This window comes from Brienomyrus brachyistius, chromosome 21 (genome assembly GCF_023856365.1).
Source record: "Brienomyrus brachyistius isolate T26 chromosome 21, BBRACH_0.4, whole genome shotgun sequence".
In the NCBI taxonomy this organism is placed as follows: domain Eukaryota; kingdom Metazoa; phylum Chordata; class Actinopteri; order Osteoglossiformes; family Mormyridae; genus Brienomyrus; species Brienomyrus brachyistius.
In genome coordinates this window covers 12952332-12977835 of record NC_064553.1, presented here as the reverse complement: position 1 = coordinate 12977835, position 25504 = coordinate 12952332, and the positions used below count along the sequence as shown (strand labels likewise).

Here is a 25504-nt window from a genome sequence, read left to right as displayed (position 1 = left end):
CAATCTTGATTTTATCACCCGAGCTGCTTGTAACATCCTATATCCTTCAATATCCACATCCTACACCGGTTGCTCAATATGACTACTCACCGTTAGTTTCCAGTTAACGAAACCGTTTTTTTCCCTTCTTGGTCTCACACACCCCAATCAACTAGAGCTAAACTCGTCACATGTCTTGTTCTTGTTTTCTCCTCCTCTGCTCTTGAAGGCTGCCGCGGCGGCGGATGTTGAGGCAGATGCGTGTGACAGAGCCGATGCGCGGCTGACGGCAGGAAGAGGCTAAGACGGTGAACGGCGCGCCTCCGCTCCGCTTTTTAATGGAGGTTTCGAGCTCCTAAAGAAAGGGGGGGCTGAAGACGGCGAAGAGCTGGGGGCCGGCGTGCTTTTAAAACAAATAAATAAAGAGTCAAAATGTTCAGAAAGAGGAAGGAACTCACTAAAACTAACTCAATATCAAAAAGGACAGGAAGCACTGGAACTCACAATTCATCCGTAAGTGGCACAGCATCCCCAAGACGGGGGCTTTTCTTGGTGCCTGCAGGGGGTTTTCTCTCCTCTCTCCTGCAATGAATCTGCTTTTTAGTCCTGCTGTCAGCAAGCTGTCTACTGGGAATTGCACCGTTTTACTGCTTCTTTAACTGGTTTGACTGGGCAGAGAAGCAGCCCCACTCGGTATTTGTAATGGCATCAACGATATATAGGGGCGATTAAAAAGAGACCTTATAAAACTGAAAGCTAACTTGTAAAAGCATTTGAGAAGAAGACGGTAAACGACAGATGCTGTAGGTCAGTGTATCTGTATACTTGAAAATACCCATGCACACTTGCACCGCTATAATATGACCGTTTGGTTATCCGATTGATTATACATTCAAAATATTCATTTAGTAAGTTGACAAGTTTTTAGCCACGTACCGATACCAATATAAATGCATTACAGATAGTAAAAATATGGATATAATGTTTATGATGTTGAAAAAGAATATTTTTTTAGTTTTATGTGAAACAGAAAAAGTTGTAAGTGTCCGAAGTCTTGCTATTGTCTAGCAGGTGTTCCTACGGGGCTCTATAAGGACATCTGTTGGCCAGCTGCGGTAACAGTCCGGGGATTTTCCGTCGCCACTCAGACTCCACAACTCAGGAAGTCTTTTTAATAAAATAGAATTTAAAAAAAACCAACGGGCTTTTTAAATAAAACCCGGCTATAAAGACCCACTGTTCAATGTGTGAATGTCAGGATGGTTTGTGTGTTTGAAATACGTGGTCTCAACCACAGGACTGCCACACAAATCACACTACAGTGATGCATTTGAAGGTATACAAAATGAAGGCGTTATTCACCAAGAAGAATAAAAGGGTGAATATGTGGAAGATAGTGTGTTGGATAAATATTAATATTTCGTTGGGGCGTTTTTGAACTGTGTACACACAGTGTTACACAACAGTTGTCTGTGTCACATTTGAATTCATCCTGTTGGGTGTTTTTGATGTCTGGTCACAGTGCTGTACTTCCGCGTCAGGACAACTGTGTTTGGTTGAGGGTGCGTTTTGCGTCTCCATACTTTGTAACGGGTTTTTTGCTTGCTAATTGTGTTTTCGTGCTTCACCTTTTCAATATTTTAACTCCGATGGACCACACATTCCCCATGCCTGAGAGTACTTTCGATATTCCTATGACATCAGATGCAATGGGATATTGGATGCCCAAATTTCATGCTTTAAAAATCCCTTCTAATTAAAGTGTCAGCACCTTTGAGTGGTTATACTGAAATGATTTCCTGTCGTCGCTCACGGCCGTATTCCGTTACTAGACGACCTTTCATCTGAGCGATTTTCTCAGCCTGCTTCATTATTTCCTTGTGGGGGGGGTAACTTTCACTGACCCTTTACTGTGCACCTTCCACACCCCACTATGCATGTCCCCCTGCAATTGGCTAGCTTGATTTCCACTACATTCCCACTCATCATCTCATCATTCCCATCTCCATCCCTGCTTCTCTCTCCCCCCCCCCATGTAACCCCAGCTCTCTGTTCTCCAGGAGCAGCCCCCTCGTGTTAATACCTCTGAGTCATCTCCATGTCCTGCTCCTGGATCCAGCCACGTGGATGCGTCCTGCTCAACCGGCTCCAACAGCCCCGGCTCCACGCTCCTGCACAGCCGACTGGCCGGCTGTCCCTCCCCCGGGGCGACTCTGCGGAGGCCCACCTCCCTCAGCCGGCATGCCAGTGCCGCCGGCTTCTCCCTCCAGGCCACTGGCAGCTGGGGCTTCGCCAAGGGCCATGGCAGGGTGCCGACTGCCCAGAGCCCCTCCCTGGAGGTGACCGAGGGTGCACCCATTGAAGTGGAGGACATCCCAGCCCTGCTGAAGGACGTGGCCCGCTTTGCAGAAGCCGTGGAGAAACTGAAGGATGTGGTGGTTGGAGAAGGTGAGAATGGGCCTAACCTAATAACCTTATATTTATATATTTATAATTTGTTCCTTTGCTTGTCACTGGGGTTGTACAATGGAATTGCAGGTTTTAAGGCACAGAACTGGACTCTGAGGAACATTCCTTTACCATTGATGGTACATTAATGCTGTTTGTACCTTTGTACATTTTTTTACCCTTTTTTCTGAGTGTGAAACATACCCACATACACCCTCTGGGTCTTGAGTTCATACACCTCCTGATTTTAAGCTGATATTCCTCAGGGTCCTAAGCTAATATTCCTTCTAAATCAGTGTTTTCCAACCTGGTCCTTGGAGCCCCCTGAACGGTCCACGTTTATGCTCCCTCCCAGCTCACTGCTGGACAATCCACATTTTTGCTCCCTACCAGGAGCTGGGAGGGAGCGAAAACATTGACTGTCTGGGGGTCCCTGAGGACCAGGCTGGGAAAGTCTGTTCTAGATGGTCACCTGAATACCCTCAATTGAGTTCCGGCGAAAATATGGCATGGCATTTATCTTTTCTGGCTTCTGTAATGTGTAACTGAATATCTCGGTTAATGGTTTACGAACTTCAGTTCATACGCACTTCTCATATTTGACATTGTACCACATTTTGCTTGTTGGTATTGTAGTTTAATGCTGTTGATGTTGTGTAGTTTGTGTAAGCATACCTTCATTGGTCTTTAGCAGATGTGCCCTGACCTAGCGTGTGTGTGTGTGTGTGTGTGTGTGTGTGTGTGTGTGTGTGTGCATATCTTGATGTGGAAATGCACTTGGCCCTCCCTCCCCATCCTTTGTGTTTTGGGAGGAGGAGCTGTGGGGCAGGTTTGACTCAAGCTTCCTCTTACGTTGAGCATCTCGCCTTCTGCGGCAAACCGCACTCCAGCAGGAAGTTGGCCTCTTGTTTTTCGGGCAGACGAGTGCCGAGTGTTCTCGCTGTCGAAGACTCAAAACACGGCGGCCATTTTGTTAACCTTTGTCACTGCCTTGGGGGAGGGGCTACTTTCTGCAGGGGAGATGTGTTAGATGCTCATTAGGGGATAAGAGCTGTTCTGATCACGTTGTGTGGAGTTAACTAAGAAACCAGTGTCACTGACTGCAATATTCATGTTTAAGCAGTGATAAACAAACAAACTAAGTCAGTCTTGTTGCTGCGTAGAATTCTGCACAACGGGAAGGATTGTCTGAGACTGATAGATCTGATTTTCACCTGAGATCAGTGGAGGAGAGAAGAGACTGGGTGCTGCGCGTAATTCCCAGTCTTAGGACAAAATTACTTCAACGGGGCCCCATGACGTGCCGCCCGTCCCATTGGGCTCCCCCGAGGCCCTGAAAAACTTTCCCAGGGCCCCTCATCTATCATAAATGGTGCAGTGTGTTTTCCCTTTGGCTCAATCAGCAGGTGTAATTTTCTGAAAGCGAGAGTAATAGCTGTGGGTCTGTCAGAGGAGCGTGTCGATTGTGTAAGCAGCCCCCCCAGGGTGGGGGAGAGAATAAGCCTGCACCGAGTGCCGCTCAGGATGACAGCATTTCCTGCCAACGCCACTATTTTCATCGAAGAGGCTTCCTGTTTACATTCTTCTGGCAGGGCTGGCTGTTGCGTGCATGTGGAGATAAGGGAGGGACACTTAACCACACCCATCCCCCCCACCATCCCAAAACCGACACGGCCTGGTGTCGCCCCCAGACGGCGCGCACTGTAACACTGGTAATGCAGGGGTGTGGAGCTCTCAGAGAAACGTGTCTGTAGGTCGTATCCTGCAACTGGATTGTAAAAGACACAAGGAATCTTACCTTTTCTTTCAGTGAAGCAGAAAAATGAAAGTTTAATGTCTATTTTGCAGACCATTTTCAACATAATGCCATAAAAATCTTTCCAGCCTCCTTAACTTTTTATTTCTTTATTTCCATCACTATTTTTAATGCTCGTGCATTAAATTTAAGCAGTGAAATATTCCTCATGTTCAGAAAAGAAATTAGACTGCATTCATTATGACACTAAACTGACATCGAGCCTCATAATGAAATGGGAAATACTTACTAATGTTACACATTAAAGTTGAGATTCTTTCGGAGGGCTGGGCTTGTTTTTGTGGTCTGGAAGTTTTGCAACAGTTCCCAACAGGCAAATGCACTTGACTCCTTGTGAAATAAACCATGTCCTTGAGAAGATATTAGCGTTTACGTTGTCAGGCGTTTCTGCGTATTTGTGACTCAGTTTCACTTAGTGAAGCAGCATTGGATAAAATTACTCACTTGTGGAAACATTTCTAATTTTTAGCGGTTGCAGAACTTTATTCAACTGTTGCTCCAGTCAGGGGCCCCAGACAGCCCCCCACCCCCCGACTCAGACATCTCAGATATGTGCAAAACTTTTGTAAGGATTAAGGCACTGATATCATGCATAACTTGGGTTTGTGACATAATACGTTTATGTATACAATCTCATTATGGTGGGAGCGATAACAAAAAAATATCTGGTATAATACTTAAAACAGGTTTGAACTGTAGTAGCTTGTAATGGGGTGGTGCAGTGGTGCAGTGGCGCAGTGGTTAGTGCTGCTGCCTCGCAGCTAGAAGTTCCTGGTTTGGTCCCGGGGTCAGGTGTAGGACCTTCCTGTGTCGAGTTTGCACACTCTACCCGTGTTTGTGTGGGTTTCCTCCAACAGTGTGCACGATAGGTTGATTGGTGACTCTAAGTCATAGTTGCGTGTGCACCCTGTTGGTTCCTGCCTGCACCCTGTTGGTTCTTGCCTGCACCTGTCGTTCCTGGGATTGGCTCCGGTGACCCCAGTTGGGGTTTTGTAGTCAAACAATGTTGTCGAGGCATGTATTTAATGAAAAAAAGCATGTTTGTGAAATTTGCCTACTACTGCAGTGCATGATGGGTACAATATTTGCAGACCTCTTAAATTTTATCATCCGCAACTGCCGCGACTGGCATAGACAGGTCCTAGGTGTGAATTTAGAAAGGGGGGGAAGTCATGGTCCATTTTGGCTCCAGTTACTTATTAAATTGTCTAATGTATGATTTTACAAATATCATACACTGGGCGTTTAAATAAGTAACTGTAGCAACAGTTTAATACAGTTCTGCAATCTCAAAAAATTTGAGGTGCTCCTCAATTTTGGCCACTAGTGTGTGTTGCAGAAATATGTCTGGATACCTCATGGATAGATGCATCTGATGCAAATTACCATATTTCCTGTTCAGATTCCCACCTTGACTCACATGCAGACCTGTGTGATTATAAGCTGACGTGTCACGCTTACCCCTTCGTGGGTAAAGGCGTGATTTAGCAGAATCGTATATCGTAATCATTTATTTAACCCAAAGTACTTCACATAAGAGGAATTTTCTTTGTTGTGTAGTGCAGAACAGTCCAGTACAATCACGACAATAAAAACCGTTTTACAGGTCATTCCATGTCAGGTCATTGTACGCCTCTCACCTGACCAATTCATATTTGCCTAAAAAAATGAATAAAAAGTGAAAAAAGAAAAATTGAGAAAACTAGCTACAGTGGAGATCTGAAATGTTGTACTTTTGCTGTTAGGAAGTATATCTTCCTCCTGGATTTTTTTTTAGGAAAATCTGAGGTGGTTGGATGGGAAATTTTTCTTAAATCGGATGAAGTGAGATGGAACAACCCACACATAAAGTAATGTGCCTGGTATTTGTTTATTTAGTACTTATTTATGTCAAATTGAGAGGGTTTCCGCAAATTTGTGTATCTGCAAACGTGTTCCTTGAAGTTTGGCTTGTCCTCAGTTGCCATTTGTGTGTGGTACCTGCTGAGCCCTATCAAAGAGAAACTTAAACGTTACGTAGGATGAGGCGATCAGAGGGAGGTGGGGGGAAGGCGTCACTCTCCAGCCCTTGCCAGTTTCACGAGACGCCTGTCCCCACACAGCAAAGATGACACGACTTCTGTTGTAGAGGACCGTCACGCTACTGGTGCGATGAGTCAAACAGCCTCTAGGCTGATGATTCAGGCTTCCGTGTTCAGCGTTGACAGCTACAGGCTTGTGTTTGCCGCTATATTACTGCTAACAGCTTCCTCATTGATGATTGTATTCGGATTCACTCACATAATTTATATTATTAGACTTTATCCATCTGTACGCGTGTGTGTTGTGCCAAGGTCTTAAGCAGTCACAGAAAAAGGTTCAAACTATTTATCTTGCTGTATATCTGCGGAGACAAAATACACTATTTAACATTAGAACATATGCCAATTAAGAGTAACACAATAAAAACTAACAAGAATTTCTTTTGTTCTCTAAAAAGTTATTGATATGTTAGATGGCTAGAAAAATGACACTTTGGCTCCCAGAGTCCTCCTCATTCCACGTATTCATTAAATTTAATCTCCAGTTGAATTAATGAATCAATGTTAATAAAGAAACAGCATTGACTAAATAAATAAACAAACAAACAGTGTTAACCCTAATATGAGACGGCTCGAGATACATCCCAAAAAGTGATGTTGTCTTATATTCAGGGAAGGACAAAAAAATGGAATATATGGCAGTACGATATTTTGTTACGGCTGTTTTGACTTACTGTGATATAGATTTGCCATTTGTTTTCTTACATGACCGTGAAAGTCGAAAAGTGCGAGTGTCAGATGCGTATGAGACTGGCATCCCTGACCATGCGCGTGTTAAGCGTGTGACACTGAGTACTGTGTAAAGTTTTGGTTCCCCGTCTGTTCCGCTGCAAGTATTAAATTGACAGTGGCTGTTAATAAAGACAGTAATGCAGCTCATTTCATGGCTTAACCTTTTTCCTGCACTGAAAACATTCTGTACCCTCAAGGATTGTGGAGTTTGTAATATTCATTATCTACCCTCCCCCCCAAATAATACATTTGTGTTTTTTGAATATTTGCTGTTTAATACACTTATTTTAATCCATTTGCTGTGGTTGTTTCTTATGCTGTGATTGCTGGTTAACTTATTATGTGTTCTTGTCAAATAAAATAATTTTTGTTTACGAAAGGAGGATTTGGTATTCCGAAAACCTTTTTTTTCCTAAAAACAGTTGCCAAAAAGTGGGGGGGGTCATCTTATATTCGGGCCAATATGGTAGTTCGGTAACTCGGTGAGGTACTGAGCAGGTCATTTATGGTCAATGGTATGGTCAAGTCAAAGAACACATGGTTACGTTAGATGGTTGCTGCGAACGCTGTGGTGACTCTAGGAGAGGTTTTGAATTGGCTGAGCTGACACACTTTGACTGGCATAATAACATTGTTTTGCTCCAGAATGAAGATCCTTTAAATATCGTTTTCTTTGACTGCTTGAGGCCTTTGCACGGTTCTGTATAACGACAGGGTGGTTGAGCAGCTGTTTGCATTGCTTTCCCCACGTCGCTGTGGAATGTGTTCCGATATTTCAGTCTTACCGCAACCCAGATAAGCCTGTCATGTAAATGACCAAAACGAGGTGGGTTATGTCCGGGGTGCGGCGATGCGGGGGCCTGGGAATCGCTTCGGCTCGTCCGCTTGACAGCTGCCTGCTCTCTTTCTCATGGCAGAGAAGCAGGAGAGCCGGCGAGCCGCGGCCCACGAGTGCCTGGGAGAGGTCCTGCGGAACCTGCGGCAGATCATCGGGACCTACCCGCTGCTGAACACCGTGGAGACGCTCACCGCAGCTGGAACGCTCATCTCCAGGGTCAAAGGTCAGCGCTCCGGCGGCCACAGCTGTCTGGCTTATGATCAGATCCTGTCAATCCGTGTTCCCTCTTTGGGGACCCACTGAGATCATCTGGGACTGGATGTGGAACCTTTTTAGAACCAGGGCACTGTACTGACATTTTACCATCACACTTTTTATTAAAAAACCTGCCAACCATATAAAAATATGCCTATATACATAGACAAGCCTCAAAAGAAGTCAATTAAACTACTGGAAAATTTTTCATTTCAGTATGATTCACAACTTATTCTGGCTTTTTCAGTAATTCATAAGTGGTTGATAAACACGACCAGGCTTGGGGTGTTAAGTGAAGCAGGATTTCTTACATTTATTCAAGATTCCCTTAAATTTGGCTACGCAAGAAATCCTGGCTCATGGGACACCCCCCCAGTCCACATCAACCCAAATATATTCATTTAACAAAGACATGAGAATAAAATGTGAGATTGTTGAGTTTTTGAGCATCCTTTAATAGCGCGGTTTTGTCATGTAGAGTGGCTGTTGGTGGCTGCTGACGTCTCACAATACGCAGCTGATACTTAGCTTAGCGTAGCCTTCGTCGTCACTGGCTGGTAGTTTGCTGGGAGATCAATGTGTCACCTCATCAAGCCCTTAAGTTCTCCAAGTCTCAGGATGTGTGAACCCTGGACCGATAACAGCACTGGTAACATTACCTAACTTTCATGTGTTTAGCAAAGACTTTGATCTAAGAACTTGAATGGTTTTAGATTTATACTATACACATAGACTATTTACAGTATACGTCTGTATTTAGCAGGTGAAGGCGGTTTCAGGGTGACAAAGCTCCTTAACAACTATACCACCTACTGTTCATATTGCGCTGTTATAATGTCAGTAATCATGAACACAGTTGAGGTGAACAAATATAGTTTGACAGTGAACAGATAGGCGCTGAACACGGCTGGGCGACCTTTAGGCTTATACCCGGCTGCCTGATCTTCCCCCTCTACTCAGGCTTCCACTTTGAATCCAGCACCGAAGTCGACAAGAAGGAGTTCGAGAAGGCCATCGAGATGATCGCGGTGGCCTTCAGCAGCAGGTACGCTCTCTGCCTCGCTCTCTTCAGAGGAGCCACGCTGCCCAGCTACAGAGCTGACAATCAGAACTCCAGCTGAGAGCTCTCTTACGGATTTTGGGGTCCGGTCTAGCGGTGATGCTTCCTCACGATCAGTGGGGATCATAGTATCAGCCTCCTTTTAGCGTGCCGATTCGCATACCTGTTTGGAATAACAATAATAGTAATGATGCTCCATTGATCCCCAAGGGGAAATTCTCATCCTCACTCTTGCTCCCCATGACACACCTGTAGGTGAGAGCAACCTGGGCAGCGAAGGGCTGCCACCTGTAGCAGCACCCATTGAGTTGGGGGTTAAGGACCTCGCTCAAGGGCCCACAGACATGACTATTCTGTTGAGCCAAGCTCAAACCAGCCACCTTCTGACCTCCGACGCAGAGGCTTAGCCTGCTGGGCCACTCAACCATACTACCACTAGGGCTTCTCTGCTCTTGCCTGTGCTGACCCATTGATGCACAAACAAATAGGGTTAATATATAGCAGCAAGGGTCAGCGCCGAGGCACAGTGTTAACTCCATGGCTGAAGGACATAGCGACTCCAGACTGAGATGTTGGCATATGAGTCATTCTTCTGAAACTTCGTGGGTGGGGCGAGACCCAGTTCCTGCTAAGGCTATTGTCCCTGCTTGTCTGTTTTTGTATGTCTGTTTTGTTGTCAGAACACTGGTCAGAGCAGGTAAGAGGTTATTTTGAAAACTGGATGACTTCTTCCCTGGCTCTGAGTCATGGAGCGCCTGACGCCTGGAATCCCCTGCTCGGTGTTTGACGACACGCCACTTTTTTTTCCGCTCGAACAGCCCAACAGGCCCATAGAACGTTTGGGGGTTTTCTTGCAGACCACCGGGGTCTGATGCAGGTTTTCACATAGGGGCAGGTCAGCGTTCAGCAGCCATGTCTCAAATCACTGCCGCCTCGTCTCATCTCTCCCTTCCCCTCTCATTTCTTTGTTCCCTCCGTCACTGGCTTGGTCAGCGTGTCGGAGCTGCTGATGGGGGAAGTCGACAGCAGCACCTTGTTGGCACTGCCACCCACGGAGAAGAGCAGGGTGAGTGAACGTCCCTGCAGCTTCTGATTGGACCGCAGAGTTGGCCACCATTGTCCACCGAAACCCCCTAACTTCTGGACACTGCCAGCTTCTATAATTAATTTGTTGGCATGTAATTTTGTTAGAACGGGAACCTTCTCTTTTAAACCGCTGTCGAAATATAACGTTCCCCCTGCCGTGGGTTAAGAACCTGCCTATGCTTTCAGTCGATGGAGAACCTGTATGGAGCGGCAAGCCAGGGGACAGACACACCTCTGACGAAAAGCGATCTGCCAGACGCCGGTAAGGGTGCTCGCTCACTTCCTCTCTGCCTGTTACAGTGCCGTCTCCCTGAAAGGGAAGTGAAAGGCAAGGCAGGAAGTGGCAGATGGAGCGGTGAAGACGGCACACCTTGAGGTGGTGCTTCACCAGCACCAAGAGATCCGTTTGCTTGAATTGTTTTTTCGTTATTTTTGTCATTGTATTGCCTGAAGCCACAATGTGAGTGACAGAATATAGCTATTTAAACTTAAGGATTGGTATTTAGGAAATAGCTGTGTCACAAGACACACAACTAGAGGAGGCGGGACCAAGACATCTGATTGATTAAACCACACCCCAACACTACAATCTGATTGGTTATCCCCCTGAAACAATCATTTTCCCTTTTGCCCTCAGAACATCACTAAGTAGTAATGGTGTAACATTAATAATAGATGGTGCATACTCCATAAATAGATGACCTGTGACTTTGGATCCTCTTCCATCTTGTTGGAGGAGAGGATGGTTTTTAAGTCTTAGGACCCATCTGCTCCAGGAATACCCCTGTGAGCCAACATGGCTCGACATGCTCTTAGTGTTGCAATTTGAATAGCTGTTTTATTAGATTCTTACTTTGTTAGATCCATGTTGCACATCTCCTGCTCCAATACTGCTTACGCTTGTATCTGGATGTTCATTAGAAGCTCAATCTAGCTGCACATTTGGCTTTTTGCGTCACCTATACATCGCTTTGGACAGAAGCGTCTGCTAACTAAATGTAAATGTCCGGCTGTCTGTCAGCTCTGATTGCAGAAGAGGTGGACATCATTCTCCAGCATAGCGAGGGGGGTGTGGAGTCAGCCCTCACCTACGCCAAGAGCATCTCCAAGTACATGAAGGACGTGATCAACTACGTGGAGAAGAGGATTGGGCTGGGTGGGTGTGACTCCATGGCGTTTGGCACAGCTCCACCTACTGCTCACCCCTCCTCCGTCACTTATGCTCGTCTCCCTCTCTCTCTATGTCGGACAGAGATGGAGTTCTCCAAGGGCCTGCAGAGACTGTATCACTCTTGCAAGCACAGTCTGGCACAGGTAACCATGAGTGAACGAGTGTTTTAGAGACTTCGGTCATCGACTCCATTCAGTCCAGCTATATCTGGCTGGAACCAGCTCCGTCCGGATTGGTCTAGTTCACTTTGCTGTAGCTTCATTTGTTAATTTCAAAGGTTTTGATCTATATAGGAAAAATATCAACAAACAGAAGTGTCTCAGGGTAAAACCTACATGGACTAGGAATAGGTGTGAATCGCACTTTAGTTAGTCTTTTGATATGCTGGTGGAATGCAAAAATGCAATACATTAAGGAAAAACATCTGAAAATGCTAAAGAATTAAGAAAGACAACACAGAAAATGTTTAGAATGCAAAAAGATTTTTAAAAAAATTAAAACAAATTAAGACTACACAAAAAAGAGGAAAACACAAAGCACTGGAAAAGCACTCGTATTTTATGCTTCGCTGATGTTTTTACATGTCCTCACTGCTTTGTATGGAAATTTTGTGTTTTGACTTTTGCATTTTCTCAGTGACGGCAGAATACGTTCATTTAAGGTCACTTGGAGGTACCTATGGAAAAAAAGTGCTTGTCAAATGTATGTAAATCAGAGTTTCCCAATCCAGCCGGTTCATGTTTTTACTTCGTATTCGCCTGAGGACCAGATTGGGAAACACTGATGTAAATATAAACATCATGGAAATGGAGAAGTGATGTTGAGATGCTGAGTGATACTGACGGACAGCAGTGACAGCGGCCTGCTCTGCTTCTCCCCCACTGCTAGCCCCACATGCCCTTCTTCTCCATCTACTCGGTGGCGCTGGAGCAGGACCAGGAGCAGAGCTCCAGCATGCTGCACTCCTCAGTGTCGCAGCACAGCCAGACCTTCCTGCAGGTGAGTCCCATGCAGTGTCCATCATCGCACCACCACGCGTCATGTGACCCTTACTGACGCTGCAAACCCATCCCCCGCCAGCCTCTGTCACACCGAAGGCAGGAGCACGAGAAGAGACGCAAAGAGATCAAGGAGCAGTGGCAGAGGGCCAGGAGGAAGCTGGTGAGAGCCCCCTTCTCCCAACAGCGCCCTCTCTCTGCACCACAGGGAATGACGTCCTGTTATGCATGCATCCATCCATCCATCCATCCATCCATTTTCCAAACCGCTTATCCTATTGGGTTGCGGGGGGTCCGGAGCCTATCCCGGAAGCAATGGGCACAAGGCAGGGGTCCTGTTATGCAGTGTCTGCTAATACCCAAGTCCCAGCAAAAAATGAAATTTTACACTTCTTTGTTTGTAAGAATTAGTCACTGGATAGAAAGTCCCACAGCGGTAAATTATACACCTGCAAAAAGTATTCATCATGTTGAAGTACAGCGTAAACCCAGACACTAAGAGCTTGCTGAGTGTGTGTGCCATCCTTCCCGCAGACTGATGCTGAGGCTAACCTGCGGAAGGCGAAGCAGGCCTACCTGGTGCGCTACGAGGAGTACGACAAGGCCAAGGCGGTGGCCAGCAAGGCCGAGGAGGAGCAGAGCAGTGCGGGCAGCAGCTCAGGAAAGGCCCTGGATCGCAAGAAGCGGCTGGAGGAGGAGGCCCGGAATAAGGTCTGCGTTCCCTTATGGCTCGTCGCTCTTTAGCAGCGGCTAAAAACGCAGGAAGAAACTGGAGAACTTATTTACAGGACTCAGTCAGTCACTCAGTCACCTGATGACCTGAAGTCAGGCCTCCTCATCATATGTTATTGTATCGGGAACCAAAAAGTCCTCATGTAATCCAACTTTTGTTTAATTTCCAGAACTTACTAAGTCAACAGAAATGGGACTTACGAATTTATTCTGCATGCACACGTGCGTGCATGTGTGCGTGTGTGTGTTTGTGTGTGTGTGTGTGGGGGGGGGGGGGGGGGCATGTATAGTAGTGCCGAAAATCGTGGAAACGTAGCATTACACTTTGAAAATTACTACACAAGTATTGATGGTAATGCTTATAAACCATCAAAGAATGTTACAAATATCATACATTACACTATCAAATGAGTAACTGGAACAACAGTTGATGAAGTTCTGCAATCTCTAAAAATTGGAGGTCTTTCCACAATTTTGGCCACTAGTGTGCATATAACGTTGCGGGGACCAAATGTCCCCACAATGTGATAAAAACCTATTATTTTTACCTTGTGGGTACATTTTTTCGGCCCCCCAAGAAGATAACTTCATTTTTATAAAAATTTATGAATGCACTCAAAAAATTTTTAATTCCAAAAGTTTTGCATTTAGTTTGGTCACTTTTGGTTAAGGGTAGGGCTGGGTTGGGAGTAAGGTTATGCCAAAAGAAATTAATGGAGAGTCCCCACAAAGATACAGATACCTAATCTCTGTGTGTGTGTCTGTGTCTGTGTGTCTGTGTGACGTCAGGCTGAGGAGGCTGAGGCCACCTACCGCACCTGCATCGCTGATGCCACCACCCAGCACCAGGAGCTGGAGGACGTGAAGGTCAACGTGCTGCGGCAGGTTCAGGAGCTCATCAAGCAGAGCGACCAGATCCTGCGAGCGGTGAGTGCCGAGGCCCAGCTGACCGTCTGGCAAATGTAGGCCTTAAAATCAATGAGGATAGGGCTTATGCTTTGCTGTCTTTCATATCGCTGCTCTTAGGATGCTGGTAGGGTTGTTCTCCAGTCTTCCTTTGAAGCACCAGTTTGTTCCTCTACTGAAGAACCTCACCTTGGTTGTGGTCTTGCCCTAATTGTGCGCTAATGTTCATCACGGAGATGATAAGGTTGATGTTTCTGATGTTCTAGCCAGGCGTGGATCTAAGTGGTGCCCAGGGGTGGCCATGCCCCCCCCCCAGTAAATATGCAGTCACCTCACTAGCCACCCCTCACCTAAGAAATAAAAATGAGATCTGGACCATTTAATTTAGTAAACCAGAGCTGCCCCCCATCCGTCAATGAGTCAGCCGCTGCATGTTGCCAAATCGCTGGCGAGATGATGGATAATGTTCGCAATTGACAAAATACTTCCCTAGTAGAATTATTGGGTTTAGTCTGGTCAACCCATGATACAAGGTCTGGCTCCACTCCTGCCTCTGACTCATAGTTGCAGCCCATTTCCCTGCTAAAAGAGGGAAGTCATCATGAGATTTAATGACAGTACAGCTGTAAATCAACAGAGTGTCAGACATACTAACCATTGTTCAGACTGTGACATGACAGAGTCTCATACAGGAAGCTCATTCGTCAACCCTCTTCCCCCCTCCCCTTCCAGGGAACCATCGCCTACTATCAGATCATGCATGTACAGACAGCCCCGCTGCCAGTGCACTACCAGACGTTGTGCGAGAGCAGCAAGCTGTATGACCCAGGTCAACAGTACGGCGCTCATGTCAAGGACCTGCAGATGCCCGAGGAACCTGAAACCCATTACGTCTTCGAGCCCTACAGCGCCCCCTGCAGCCAGTAAGTGGCCATATTCAGGCTAACAGCTCTGTATTCATACCCCTCACCTTGGTTCAGACCCGGATGATGAGTTTCCGTTCCTCCTTCTCACACCAGATCTGGGGGCCGTGCCCGTCATGACAGCTTCAACACAGAGCGGCAGAGCAGCACCGAGACCCCACCCAGCTCCGGAGAGGGAGCCCCTGGGGACAGTGGCAATGCCAAAGACAAACCCAAGAGGGGTGAGTGGGGGGGGACAGTACCCAGCATCTCCTGCTGTGGCATAATGCTACAGGGGTCACAACAACATCATGTCATTCAGAACAGAGCTTCCACAAGCAGTGGCTGTTACATATCTGGCATGGTCACGGTGTGAAACGAGGAGGATGGTTGATAAATCTGAAGGGTGATTAGTAAACCTGAAGGGTGATTAGTAAACCTGATGGGAGATTAGTAAACCTGAAGGGTGATTAATAAACCTGAAGGGTGATTAGTAAACCTGAAGGGAGATTAGTAAACCTGATGGGAGATTAGTAAATCTGAAGGGTGATTAATAAACCTGATGGGAGATTAGTAAACCTGAAGGGAGATTAGTAAACCTGAAGGGTGATTAATAAACCTGATGGGAGATTAGTAAACCTGAAGGGTGATTAATAAACCTGATGGGAGATTAGTAAACCTGAAGGGTGATTAATAAACCTGATGGGAGATTAGTAAACCTGAAGGGTGATTAGTAAATTCGATTACTGTTGATGTCCAATTAGTTGATATGATCGATATGGACATGATTGCCTATCAGTAAATATGATTGCTGACTAGCCCTCCATGGTTCAGGGCGAGGCCACCAGACCCACAAATCCTGGCCCTCGACAGTGAGTGACACTGACAGCGTAGGTGGCGACGGCCTGGAGTCCCCGGCAACCAGCACAGGTACGGTGACAGGGCCCAGGATGGCTTTCCCGCTCATTTCAGTCATTCCGTTCCATAAATGGCAACCATATGGACATCGCCACGCATTGCGGAACATTAGTGTCAAGCCATGTGACCTCCTGCATCTCTCTGCTCTCCAGGTGACATCACCAAAATGGCCAGGTCCCCCTCAACAGGGACCATGTCCTCCACGGAGGACCTGAACGAGAAGGAGAGCGGGGTGGGATCACTGGAGCAGAGTGAGTGCTGGAGTGGTACCTTTATGGAGTGATGTCCCGTGAGACGTGCTCACTGTCAGCTGCTAACAGAGCATTCTGCTGTGTCCACCAGGCATAAACGGGATCGAACCTGAAATGGTGGTACCGACTGGGCCCTTCCGCAACGTGGGGCTGTCCAAGGCTGCGCAGACGCATCGACTGCGCAAGCTGCGCGCGCCGTCTAAGTGCCGGGAATGTGAGAGCTACGTGTACTTCCAGGGGGCTGAGTGTGAGGAGGTGAGACAATCTGACTCATTACCGGGTACTTTCGTACACTTCCTGATACGACATGTGATGCATTTCTGCAGGAGAACACATTTTGGTGGCTAACAATCAAGCTACTTAGCGACCAATAACTTGTCAGATGATTAAAAGGTTAATTAAATCATTTGTAAATGTCTTTGATCAAAAGTCATCCCTGCTTGATTGACAGTGATGTCTACTCATTCAGAAACAGAGGTATTCCTGCAGGGACTGGTGACTATTTGTGTCAGTTTTCTTGATCCAGGATGACTTGTAAAACACCATAGTACAATTGTAATTGTTTATTTACCAGAAGCTTTTCTCCAAAAGCAATGGACAGTTAGGAAAGCAGGGTCAATATGGGGTTAAGGGCCCAGCAATGAAGTCACTCTGTCGACTATGTGAATTGAAAAGAGTCTAATACCCCAGAGCCAGTAGATTGTCATGGTTAAACCACGGAGGCTAAATGGGAAAAGACCAGCTCATACTTTTCTCAGCACCTTATAGCACCAAGATGCTCGTGTCAACCATCATGTGATCACACGTATGCTATGAAGGCACTTCATATCTCCCACACTGTTCCCGCCGTGACCCTTCAGTGCTTCCTGGCCTGCCACAAGAAGTGCCTGGAGACGCTGGCCATCCAGTGCGGCCACAAGCGGCTGCAGGGTCGACTGCAGCTGTTCGGCAGGGATTTCTCCCAGGTGTCGGCGAGCAGCTCCGACGGCGTGCCCTTCATCATCACCAAATGCATCCTGGAGATTGAGCGGCGGGCGCTGAAGATGAAGGTGCGTCATTGGCGCCCCGTGGCTGGGCTGGCGCGATTCGGGGGGGCTGGTGCATTGTGGGATATGCGGATGAAACTGGTTGTAATCGTTGCTCCCGGGCTGGTTCTCACTCTAACGCAGGGCATCTACCGGGTGAACGGAGTGAAGACGCGGGTAGAGAAGCTCTGCCAGGCTTTCGAGAACGGCAAGGAGCTAGTGGAACTGTCCCAGGCATCACCCCATGACATCAGCAACGTACTCAAACTGTACCTCAGACAGGTACTCTCCACGTACTCAGACGTCACCCCCATCTGGGCATTTTGTAAGCTCACTGTAAGCACCATACCACAGTGGTCCTTCACAGACCAGACTTAACGCCCCCATCCTCCCCCACCAGCTTCCGGAGCCCGTCATGCCATTCCGGATATACAACGACCTGATGGGCATGGCCAAGGAGAGTCTGAAGGGGGAGATGGGCGATGGAGCCGAGGGCGTCAAGGGCTCGGAGCTAGTGGACCAGGGCGCGGCCACAGAACCCGAGGCGCTGGTCCTGGTGGAGCATCTGCGGGTGATACTGCTGGATCTGCCTGGGCCCAACCTGGCTACTCTGCAGGGCATCATCCGGCACCTCTGCAGGTAAGGGGACACAAATCACAAGTAGACTGTTGATCCCAGGGTCATGTCCTCTCCATTAGGAGTGCCTGCCTAGCACCTCCCTTTGCCTACACAACAGCCTGGATTCTGTGAGGCTTGGATTCTACAAGGTGCTAGATACCTTCCTAATGTTTGGTCCATAACAGATGTGCTCTAGGCTTCCCGTTGGCTTTACCAAGTCTGGCAGTTAACCTCTGATTGCTCTCATTAACAAGGTGCTTTTTTTTTGCTCGCAGAATGGTTGCTTGCACTAACCCTAATCCTACTGGGAGGGAGCAAAAGTGTAAACTGACTGGGAGTCCCAGAGGACCGGTTTGAGAAACACTGACCTAACAGAGTGACCACAGAGTCTATATCTCATGAATCTAAAAGGTGTATTACTGTACATGCGTGCCCTGTGATTCTCGCTGTACCCCAGCCCTGCACCTGCTGTTTCCTGTCACAGGTGGCCAGGAGTAGACAGTTGCCCAGTTCCTGTCCAGAATCCACCACAGTCTGCAGATTTCTGTGCTCAGCACACACCTTAATCAGCTAATTACCAGGTTTAGCAGGTGTGTCTGAGCAGGGAAATCTGAAAACCTGTGTAGGATTCTGCTCCTTCAGGCCGCAACTGGAGAGCCCTGCTCTAGGCCTCACCCTGACCCTGATCAGGATAAGAAGCTGGAAGATGGATTCATGAGTAGATGAATCTGAAATGGTGGCAGAGGCCCCACTGTACGTCATGGGGTTGAGTGTTTTTAACGAAATTGTTGATCTTCTGCAGGATTGCGGCACTGGAGCAGGAGAACAAGATGAGCCCATCCAACCTGGGGATAGTGTTTGGGCCCACGCTGATGCGGCCGCGGCCCACGGGGGCCACCGTGTCCCTGTCCTCGCTGGTGGACTATCCCCACCAGGCTCGCATCGTCGAGGCGCTCATCGTTTTTTATAGCCGCATCTTCTCAAGCAGCAGCGGCCCTGTCCGGCCTGCCGCCGGCTCCACCTCCGAAAGGAACAGCCAGGTGACCCCCCCCCCCCATCCTGACACACACACTTCAAAGAGGGTAGAAATAACATGTGCGGTTGCGAAAGATATACCTGTGGCAATTCTATGGCACCTCTTCCACCTTGATCCAGGACCTCAGCGCTGACAGCAGCAAGGAGAGCGTGGAGGCAGGGGAAGAAGCAGCCGGAGCAGAGCAACAAAGCGGGGTACCTTCCAAGGACTTGGTGGAGGACCTCTCTGGTGAGGATCTGACCTTCTGACCAGTGCTGTAGTGCCTCTGCTAACAGTGCAGCTTTTTCGGTAGGCAGTACAGTTTATGGTGACTAGATAATCCATGTCAGGTAGGACACTTTGAGCCACTGCCCCTTTCCCTCGGGGTCTATCATCCATCCATCCATCCATCCATCCGTCCGTCCGTCCATCCATCCACTTCAGGTTTTACAAACTACTTTAAAACTGAAAGGCTCCTGTGTTAAAATGCATTTTAAAAAATACGGATGATAATATAATGGTCTGTAGTTACCTCTACATATGACAACATATGATTGTAGGGCTAGTTGCAGGGTGTAATACTAGAAAATGCTGACAATACAGTTACTAGGATTTTTGCTCTGAGTGCCTCGCTGTTCATTCCAGGGAATGGATTTGACTATGGCGACATACCCTGAAAATGATATCCCAATATTTTTAGAGGTTTATCACAATATCCTAAAATTCTTATGTAGAAACCAGTAATATATAACAGATGGTTCTCAGTTTTTCTGATTATGATAAGCAAATTGTTTTACTAATAGTTATGGAGCATGTGGCAGCTATACTGATAAATTACGTCAACAACTCATACATTAATGGAATTTGTGTAAGAATAGTGCATTATAATTAATTATGCAAGAAAACAAGTGTTTAGGCTATATCACAATATTCAAATAGATGAGGATATGAATGCTCATAATCACAATATGATATTCTATCGATATATCACCCAGCCCTAATGCATTATGGGACAGCCCAAAGTACTTATAGAACAGCTGAATGTGTTTGTGTTCCTCACCCAGGAAACTCCTTGGGATCCTCTGGCTCTCGCGAGAGGTCCCTGGACTCAGACTCTGATCTGGAAGAGATGGCTGGCAGCCCCAGGGACACAACCAAGGCTCCCAGTCTTGCCAAGCAGTCTAGTGAGACAAGCACCGAGGATGAGCACCTGAGCCCCAGGACCAGCCTGGACCTGTCAGTGCATCCCCCGCCTCTCCCCGAAAGCGAACCCCCCCAGGAGGCAGAGAGCTCCGAGCAGGACCGGGACGCTTCCAGCCCTGGACCCTGAGCTGGTGGCAAGGGATCATCCATGATGAGTCCAACCTTTTAGAAACTGTGCAGAATGTACCTTCAAAGCTTTCATATGTGCATTTTTACACATTTTTATCATCCCGTCTCATGTAGGAATTTTGAAACGTGCCTTTCGCCTTTGAGCATCAGTTTTTAGAGGACATCGCAGTGCCACGGGAGCCCAAACTGCTGTCAGTGATTTAAAGCAGCAGAATGTGAAGCAGCTCACATAGTATCTTATTCACATCTTTCAGCAGTCAAGTCAATTTAGCCAGTTTTTTTTTTTCTTTTGGAAAGGAGTTTGCCATCTTTTACATTAAATAATCATCAAGATGCCGACCCTGTAAGTCGAAGTCTGTACCACAGGGTTTCACATGTAATATATTTTACTGAAGTTAAAGGTGTGAGTCTGTAATTCATTGCTACAAAATTGATTTGCTTGTATTATAGCATTTTGCACTCGTGTTTATCCTGGATTTGTGGATGGCAATGACCTGTGTTCCACACTGAAAGGAGTCAGTTGGTGTTTTGGGAATCTGTCTAGGATGCCTCCTGGATGGCTACCTGGGGAGATGTTTTGGGTATGTTCAACTGGGAGGAGGCCCCAGGGCAGACCGAGGACACGCTGGAGTGATCTCTTGGCCTGCCTGGAAATGCTTTGGTATTTCCTTGGTGGAGCTGGCTGGTGAGAGGGAGGTCTGGGCATACCTACTTAGGCTGCTGCCCCAGTGACCTGACCCTGGATAAGCTGCACAAAATAGATGGATGGATGTAACCAGAATGCAGGACTTAATATTTCACACTCAGCAGTACCTTAAGGTGTTTCTGTTTTGCATCCAGTATTATTCCAGTTCTGTCCCATTTCCTCCAAAAACATTTCCTGCCTTGGCTCTTCCTTCCTCCACAGTACAGCGGCATTTTCTGGGTGATTATTTTTCATCCTGCTCCTTTGGCACTAGGCACTGAACCTAGTTTTTTGGACCCGAGGCTCTGAGGCGCATGTTGATGCATCTCCAACATCACCCCACAGTGGGTTGGGGGGGGGATGCCGTACTACATGGATTCCACGGACCCCGTATGATATTCGTTAAAATTCTTGAAAATCGAAGAGCTCTCGAAATGCTTGTACTTTTTATGAAACTGCTTGTTTTCTTTTCCATTTTATGCAGCCAGTACATCGGTTTTATCTGCGATAGCAGGGCACCGGTGTGGTTATTTTGCTCTGCTGGGTAGGAGCAGGCATCCTCTCTGCAGCATAGCTTTCTGTGAAATCGCAGGAAGGCGTTCATCCTTAAGAGGTTGAACAAGAAATGTGCAGCATATACTGTACATAACATTTTGCTATGAAACTTCCTCACGCACTCAGCTTTTCAAACTAGAGAAACTACTACTACTCTAGTATACTGTAATTCCTGAAATACTATAGTACGGCCCAGTAGAACAAGTGCGAGAACTGGACCCATAAATAGTGTTTTCAGCATGAGAGACTTTTATTCGTGTTCGCATGGCTGTGTTGCAGCCTATTACAGCTTCTGTAGTTCAACTCTCATGTGTGTACAAAGGTACTTAGATTTAAGAGATACGAGATTTTAAATAATGAACTGTTTGAGTGTGTGTGCAGACTTGGAATTTTCCAACTGTAAGAGCTGATAAAGTAATGTGTGGGTAAAATCTATATTTATTGCTTTTTAATACGAAATATAAAATTTTACGATAGCCTTATTTCAGTCATTATTATGCATACAGTATTTTTGTACAAAATTTCTGTACAAGTAAACATACAGTTATGTACATAAAATAGGCAAGAGTTTGACTGTTCTTATGCTTTTCAATTCTTACTAAAATGAAAAAAAAAATCATCCAATTTGGTTTTCCTTCTTGAACACAGCAAAGAGTCGTGCAAAAAAATCTGTATAAATGACAACAGATTACATGTATCTGGAAAATAAAACTCACTGAATATTTTACAGAGTAAAAAGAGGCTTCTTTTCTTTAAATATTTCAAAATATCGAAAATATCAATCTATTATAGGAATAAGTGCATTTACAACCCCTCCCATGTTTAACATTTTTAAAATGCAATTGAAAAGGGGACAGTGGATCCCAGGACAGCACAGTCTCCACACCTGCAGAGGCACTGAAGCACTGAGCATTTCATACCCCTGAATAACCTCGCTCTTGTCTTTCTACACAGATGTTTTCAAGTCTGGAAGCAGGGATACTTTTGCAGCTGTCAAAAAGACAAAAGAGAAGGTCTTAAAGTAGAGGTCACATTGTGAAGTACTGCAGAGGGCTGAGCGCTATTCCAGGGAACTTACCCTCCCCCGCACAGCCCTCACTGCACCAGCCTGTATGTGATGTACCTCCCGGCCGTTTCGCTCGGCCTGATAATTTTCACAAGCTACACAACATGTGACGAACAAACCAACTGCCTACTAACATCTTCAGGGTTTTATCTGACCACGTGGAGGCGGTGTGGAGCAGGCCTCCCCTTACCTGTCCACTTTTCAAGCCGAAGTACCGTGCGACAGGATCCCCGGCCTGGATACGGGGAAGCAGGCTTTACTTTAATTCAGTTTACTGAATTGAGTTAGGGTGCTTCCAAAGACACTATGAAACCTAGGCATAGGTGGAAATTAGCGGGAGAACATTTCAAACTGGATTTAAGGAAGCACTTCTTTACACAGCGCGTAGTCAGAGTATGGAATAGTCTTCCTGATAACGTAGTGCAAGCTGAATCCTTGGGTTCCTTTAAATCAGAGCTAGATAAGATTTTAACAACTCTGAGCTATCTCGTTTGTATAGTTCTTATGTTCTTATGTCGCCACATTCCTTGTTAAAATTAGAGATGCATTATATCACCTGTATAATTCTTTCCTATTCAGTATAAAATCACAAATAATGTAGTAGTACACTCTTACTTAATGTATTAAATAATCATAAACAAAGTGTTGGTTACATACTGATCCCATGTTCATTCAAATCAATCAAAACGGTTCATGTATTTCATGCAGTTACTATAAGTGCTCATGATGTGTACTTGAGTAGTAACTGAGTACTAGACTACTCAAGTGTTACTCAATATCATGCTCCTGATCCAGATAAATCTGTTTTAATGCCTCCCATCCTGTGTCATTTTCTGTCACAGGTGCTGCTGTGGCGTGTTTTCCTGTCAACGCATGTTAATTCATGTCCTGATTTACTTACCACTTGCCAAAGATGATTTATACCTTGACATTAAAAGGATACTACCGACTCAAAAGCACAGTCAGGTTCTTTAATAGGAGCCTAACAGCACGTAGCTGCGTGAGGTTTAACTAATAATTATTGGCAAAATACAAGAATCTACCACAAGGGTGACCAGATAATCCATGTCATGGAGGACAGTGAGCTATTTTGTCTTTTCCTTCGGATCAATGAAGTATCCATCCATCCATCTATCCATCCATCCAAGGTTTTACAAACTACCTTAAAACTAAATTGCCCCTGTGCTTGACTAAATAGTTCAGGTTCTCGTGCTGTGGCTGGTTTCCTTGATCAAAAGACTCATCCGGATGTTACACATTAATATTACTGGCACATGTATGATTATAAGAGAGAGACTGACCAATCAGCACACAGCAAGTTCTTAAGTGAAATCCAGGTCAGTTTAATTGAAATGGTATTTCATAAATCCTTGATGTGGATTATCTGGTCACGATAAATTTACTACTCAAAATTCAAACAAAGGGCCAGACACATCCAACTACTGCTGCCTCACCTCATGTTCTGTGATGTTGAGTAGAAGTTCTTGTTGCAGAAACTGCTCCAGGATGTACTTGGGAGCCATATCAACTAGAGACTGAGCAATTCCACATGCACATTAGTTTATAAAATCTACTGGCAGAACCATTATTCCATAAACAAGACTGCCACAAACCAGGACTGACTTGTCATACCAGTTTAGCAGATGGTGTCATGCCCAACTGCACCACAATGATGGCCCTGATGTTTTCCTCCTGCATCCGCTGGCAGTACATCTTGATGGTCTTAATGCCAACTTTAGGTTCCTCTGCAAAAGACAAAATCATCCCAAGAATAAGACATCTATTTTTGGAATGGATCAATGGGGAAATGTATATGTTACCAGGCGTGACATATTCTCTGTACCATTCTACATTTCTCTGATGGCATACAATTCAGACATTATGAAACAGAAACCTGGAAAAAAGACGAACATCTGATCTGTGGGGTCATCATTGTGGGCAACCAGAACAGTGAGATCCGTAAGTCGCGGTCGTCCTTGACTGGGCTGGTCTCCAAACTGGCTCTTAAATTCCTCTAGTGTCTGGTCCAGTTCGTCTTGGGTCACTAGATAACCTCGGTCATGGCACAACTATAAGAAAATAAATAAGAGCTATAAGCATATTATACTATGGTAAAATTAATCGGTGCATGTATAAAGTACCGTTACGCAAATATATATATATAAACATAAAGTTTATATATATATATATATATATATATATATATATATATAAAACGTGTAGATGGATAGTTCTAGATCACGTGGAGAATATAAATAACAACACATGGGAAGCTGTCTGAAGCTAACCTGCATGATCGTTTTCCGAATTTTCCATAGTCGATAGGTCTCCTCTTCATCGTCCATCACGGCTCATTTAAGTAACACCCCAATTCGGAAAGAATTTATTAAAATGTATCAAAATAACCTGTAACCTGCACACGTCACACTCGCCCCGCCCTCTCAAGAAAAACTTCCGACGAAATCTGTTCACATGCAAAGCTGCTTTGGACCCCATACTGCTGTCCAAATGTTGCCTGTTTATAAAGTAAAGAAAATAGACTGTGCCTGGTTAATTTAAAACTGCATAGATTTATGCATGCACTAACTACGTAATTAGAATATTAATCATAAACAGCTAGTCGGTGTAATAATTATTCCAATTGTTCAGTGTCTACATAGAAATAACTTTGTTAAAGTGAATTACTTAAGCCATAATATATTTCAACACAATCAAAACGACTGACAATTTCCATGCTGATCGCAGCGCCTTATTTCATTGGTGTCCCACAAGTGAGGTTGGGATGTAAATTACTCTCACCTGAGGCGAGTAATTTCGACAAATAACTGAAAGCTAGAATAATGACTGAGAAGATTGCGAGTCAGACTACATTTTTACTTAAGTAGCCCAATTGGCAATTACGACCAGGAATGTATGATCAATCAAAATCTGTATGAAAAAACATAAATATGTCTAAATACATAAAGCAACATAGACCAACCCGCCACACAAAATTGTACTTTCCAAGCGCACGTTATGGGTTAGCGAACGAAGGA

At 45.7% G+C, this 25504-nt stretch overlaps 2 protein-coding genes across 6 annotated transcripts; one reads left to right on the top strand and one right to left on the bottom strand.

Annotated features, from left to right (window-relative positions):
* The first annotated feature begins 200 nt into the window (after window positions 1-200).
* Window positions 201-22141, top strand: LOC125716511 (rho GTPase-activating protein 45-like). 2 transcript variants are annotated; one of them, XM_048988897.1, is made up of 23 exons: window positions 201-492; window positions 2025-2427; window positions 7974-8117; window positions 9110-9194; window positions 10203-10275; window positions 10482-10557; window positions 11317-11451; window positions 11548-11609; window positions 12355-12465; window positions 12547-12627; window positions 12999-13175; window positions 13986-14123; window positions 14835-15025; window positions 15122-15246; window positions 15839-15934; window positions 16075-16173; window positions 16265-16428; window positions 17034-17222; window positions 17343-17480; window positions 17599-17837; window positions 18619-18856; window positions 18972-19080; window positions 19896-22141. In XM_048988897.1, the coding sequence occupies exons 1-23, from the start codon at window positions 412-414 to the stop codon at window positions 20159-20161; spliced, it is 3420 nt and encodes a 1139-aa protein (XP_048844854.1). In that variant the 5' UTR covers window positions 201-411; the 3' UTR covers window positions 20162-22141. The 2 variants fall into 2 exon arrangements, with proteins under 2 accessions (XP_048844854.1, XP_048844855.1); XM_048988898.1 differs by having other exon boundaries at window positions 214-492; window positions 2040-2427.
* LOC125716572 (DNA-directed RNA polymerases I, II, and III subunit RPABC1-like) lies at window positions 21824-25504 on the bottom strand. 4 transcript variants are annotated; one of them, XR_007384354.1, is made up of 6 exons: window positions 24758-25504; window positions 24364-24538; window positions 24102-24214; window positions 23924-24004; window positions 22482-22704; window positions 21824-22393 (listed from the first exon to the last, which is right to left on the bottom strand). XR_007384354.1 is itself a non-coding variant. In XM_048989035.1 (6 exons), the coding sequence occupies exons 1-6, from the start codon at window positions 24812-24814 to the stop codon at window positions 22364-22366; spliced, it is 501 nt and encodes a 166-aa protein (XP_048844992.1). In that variant the 5' UTR covers window positions 24815-25504; the 3' UTR covers window positions 21824-22363. The 4 variants fall into 4 exon arrangements, 3 of the variants coding, with proteins under 3 accessions (XP_048844992.1, XP_048844991.1, XP_048844993.1); XM_048989035.1 differs by having other exon boundaries at window positions 22660-22704; XM_048989034.1 differs by having other exon boundaries at window positions 21824-22704.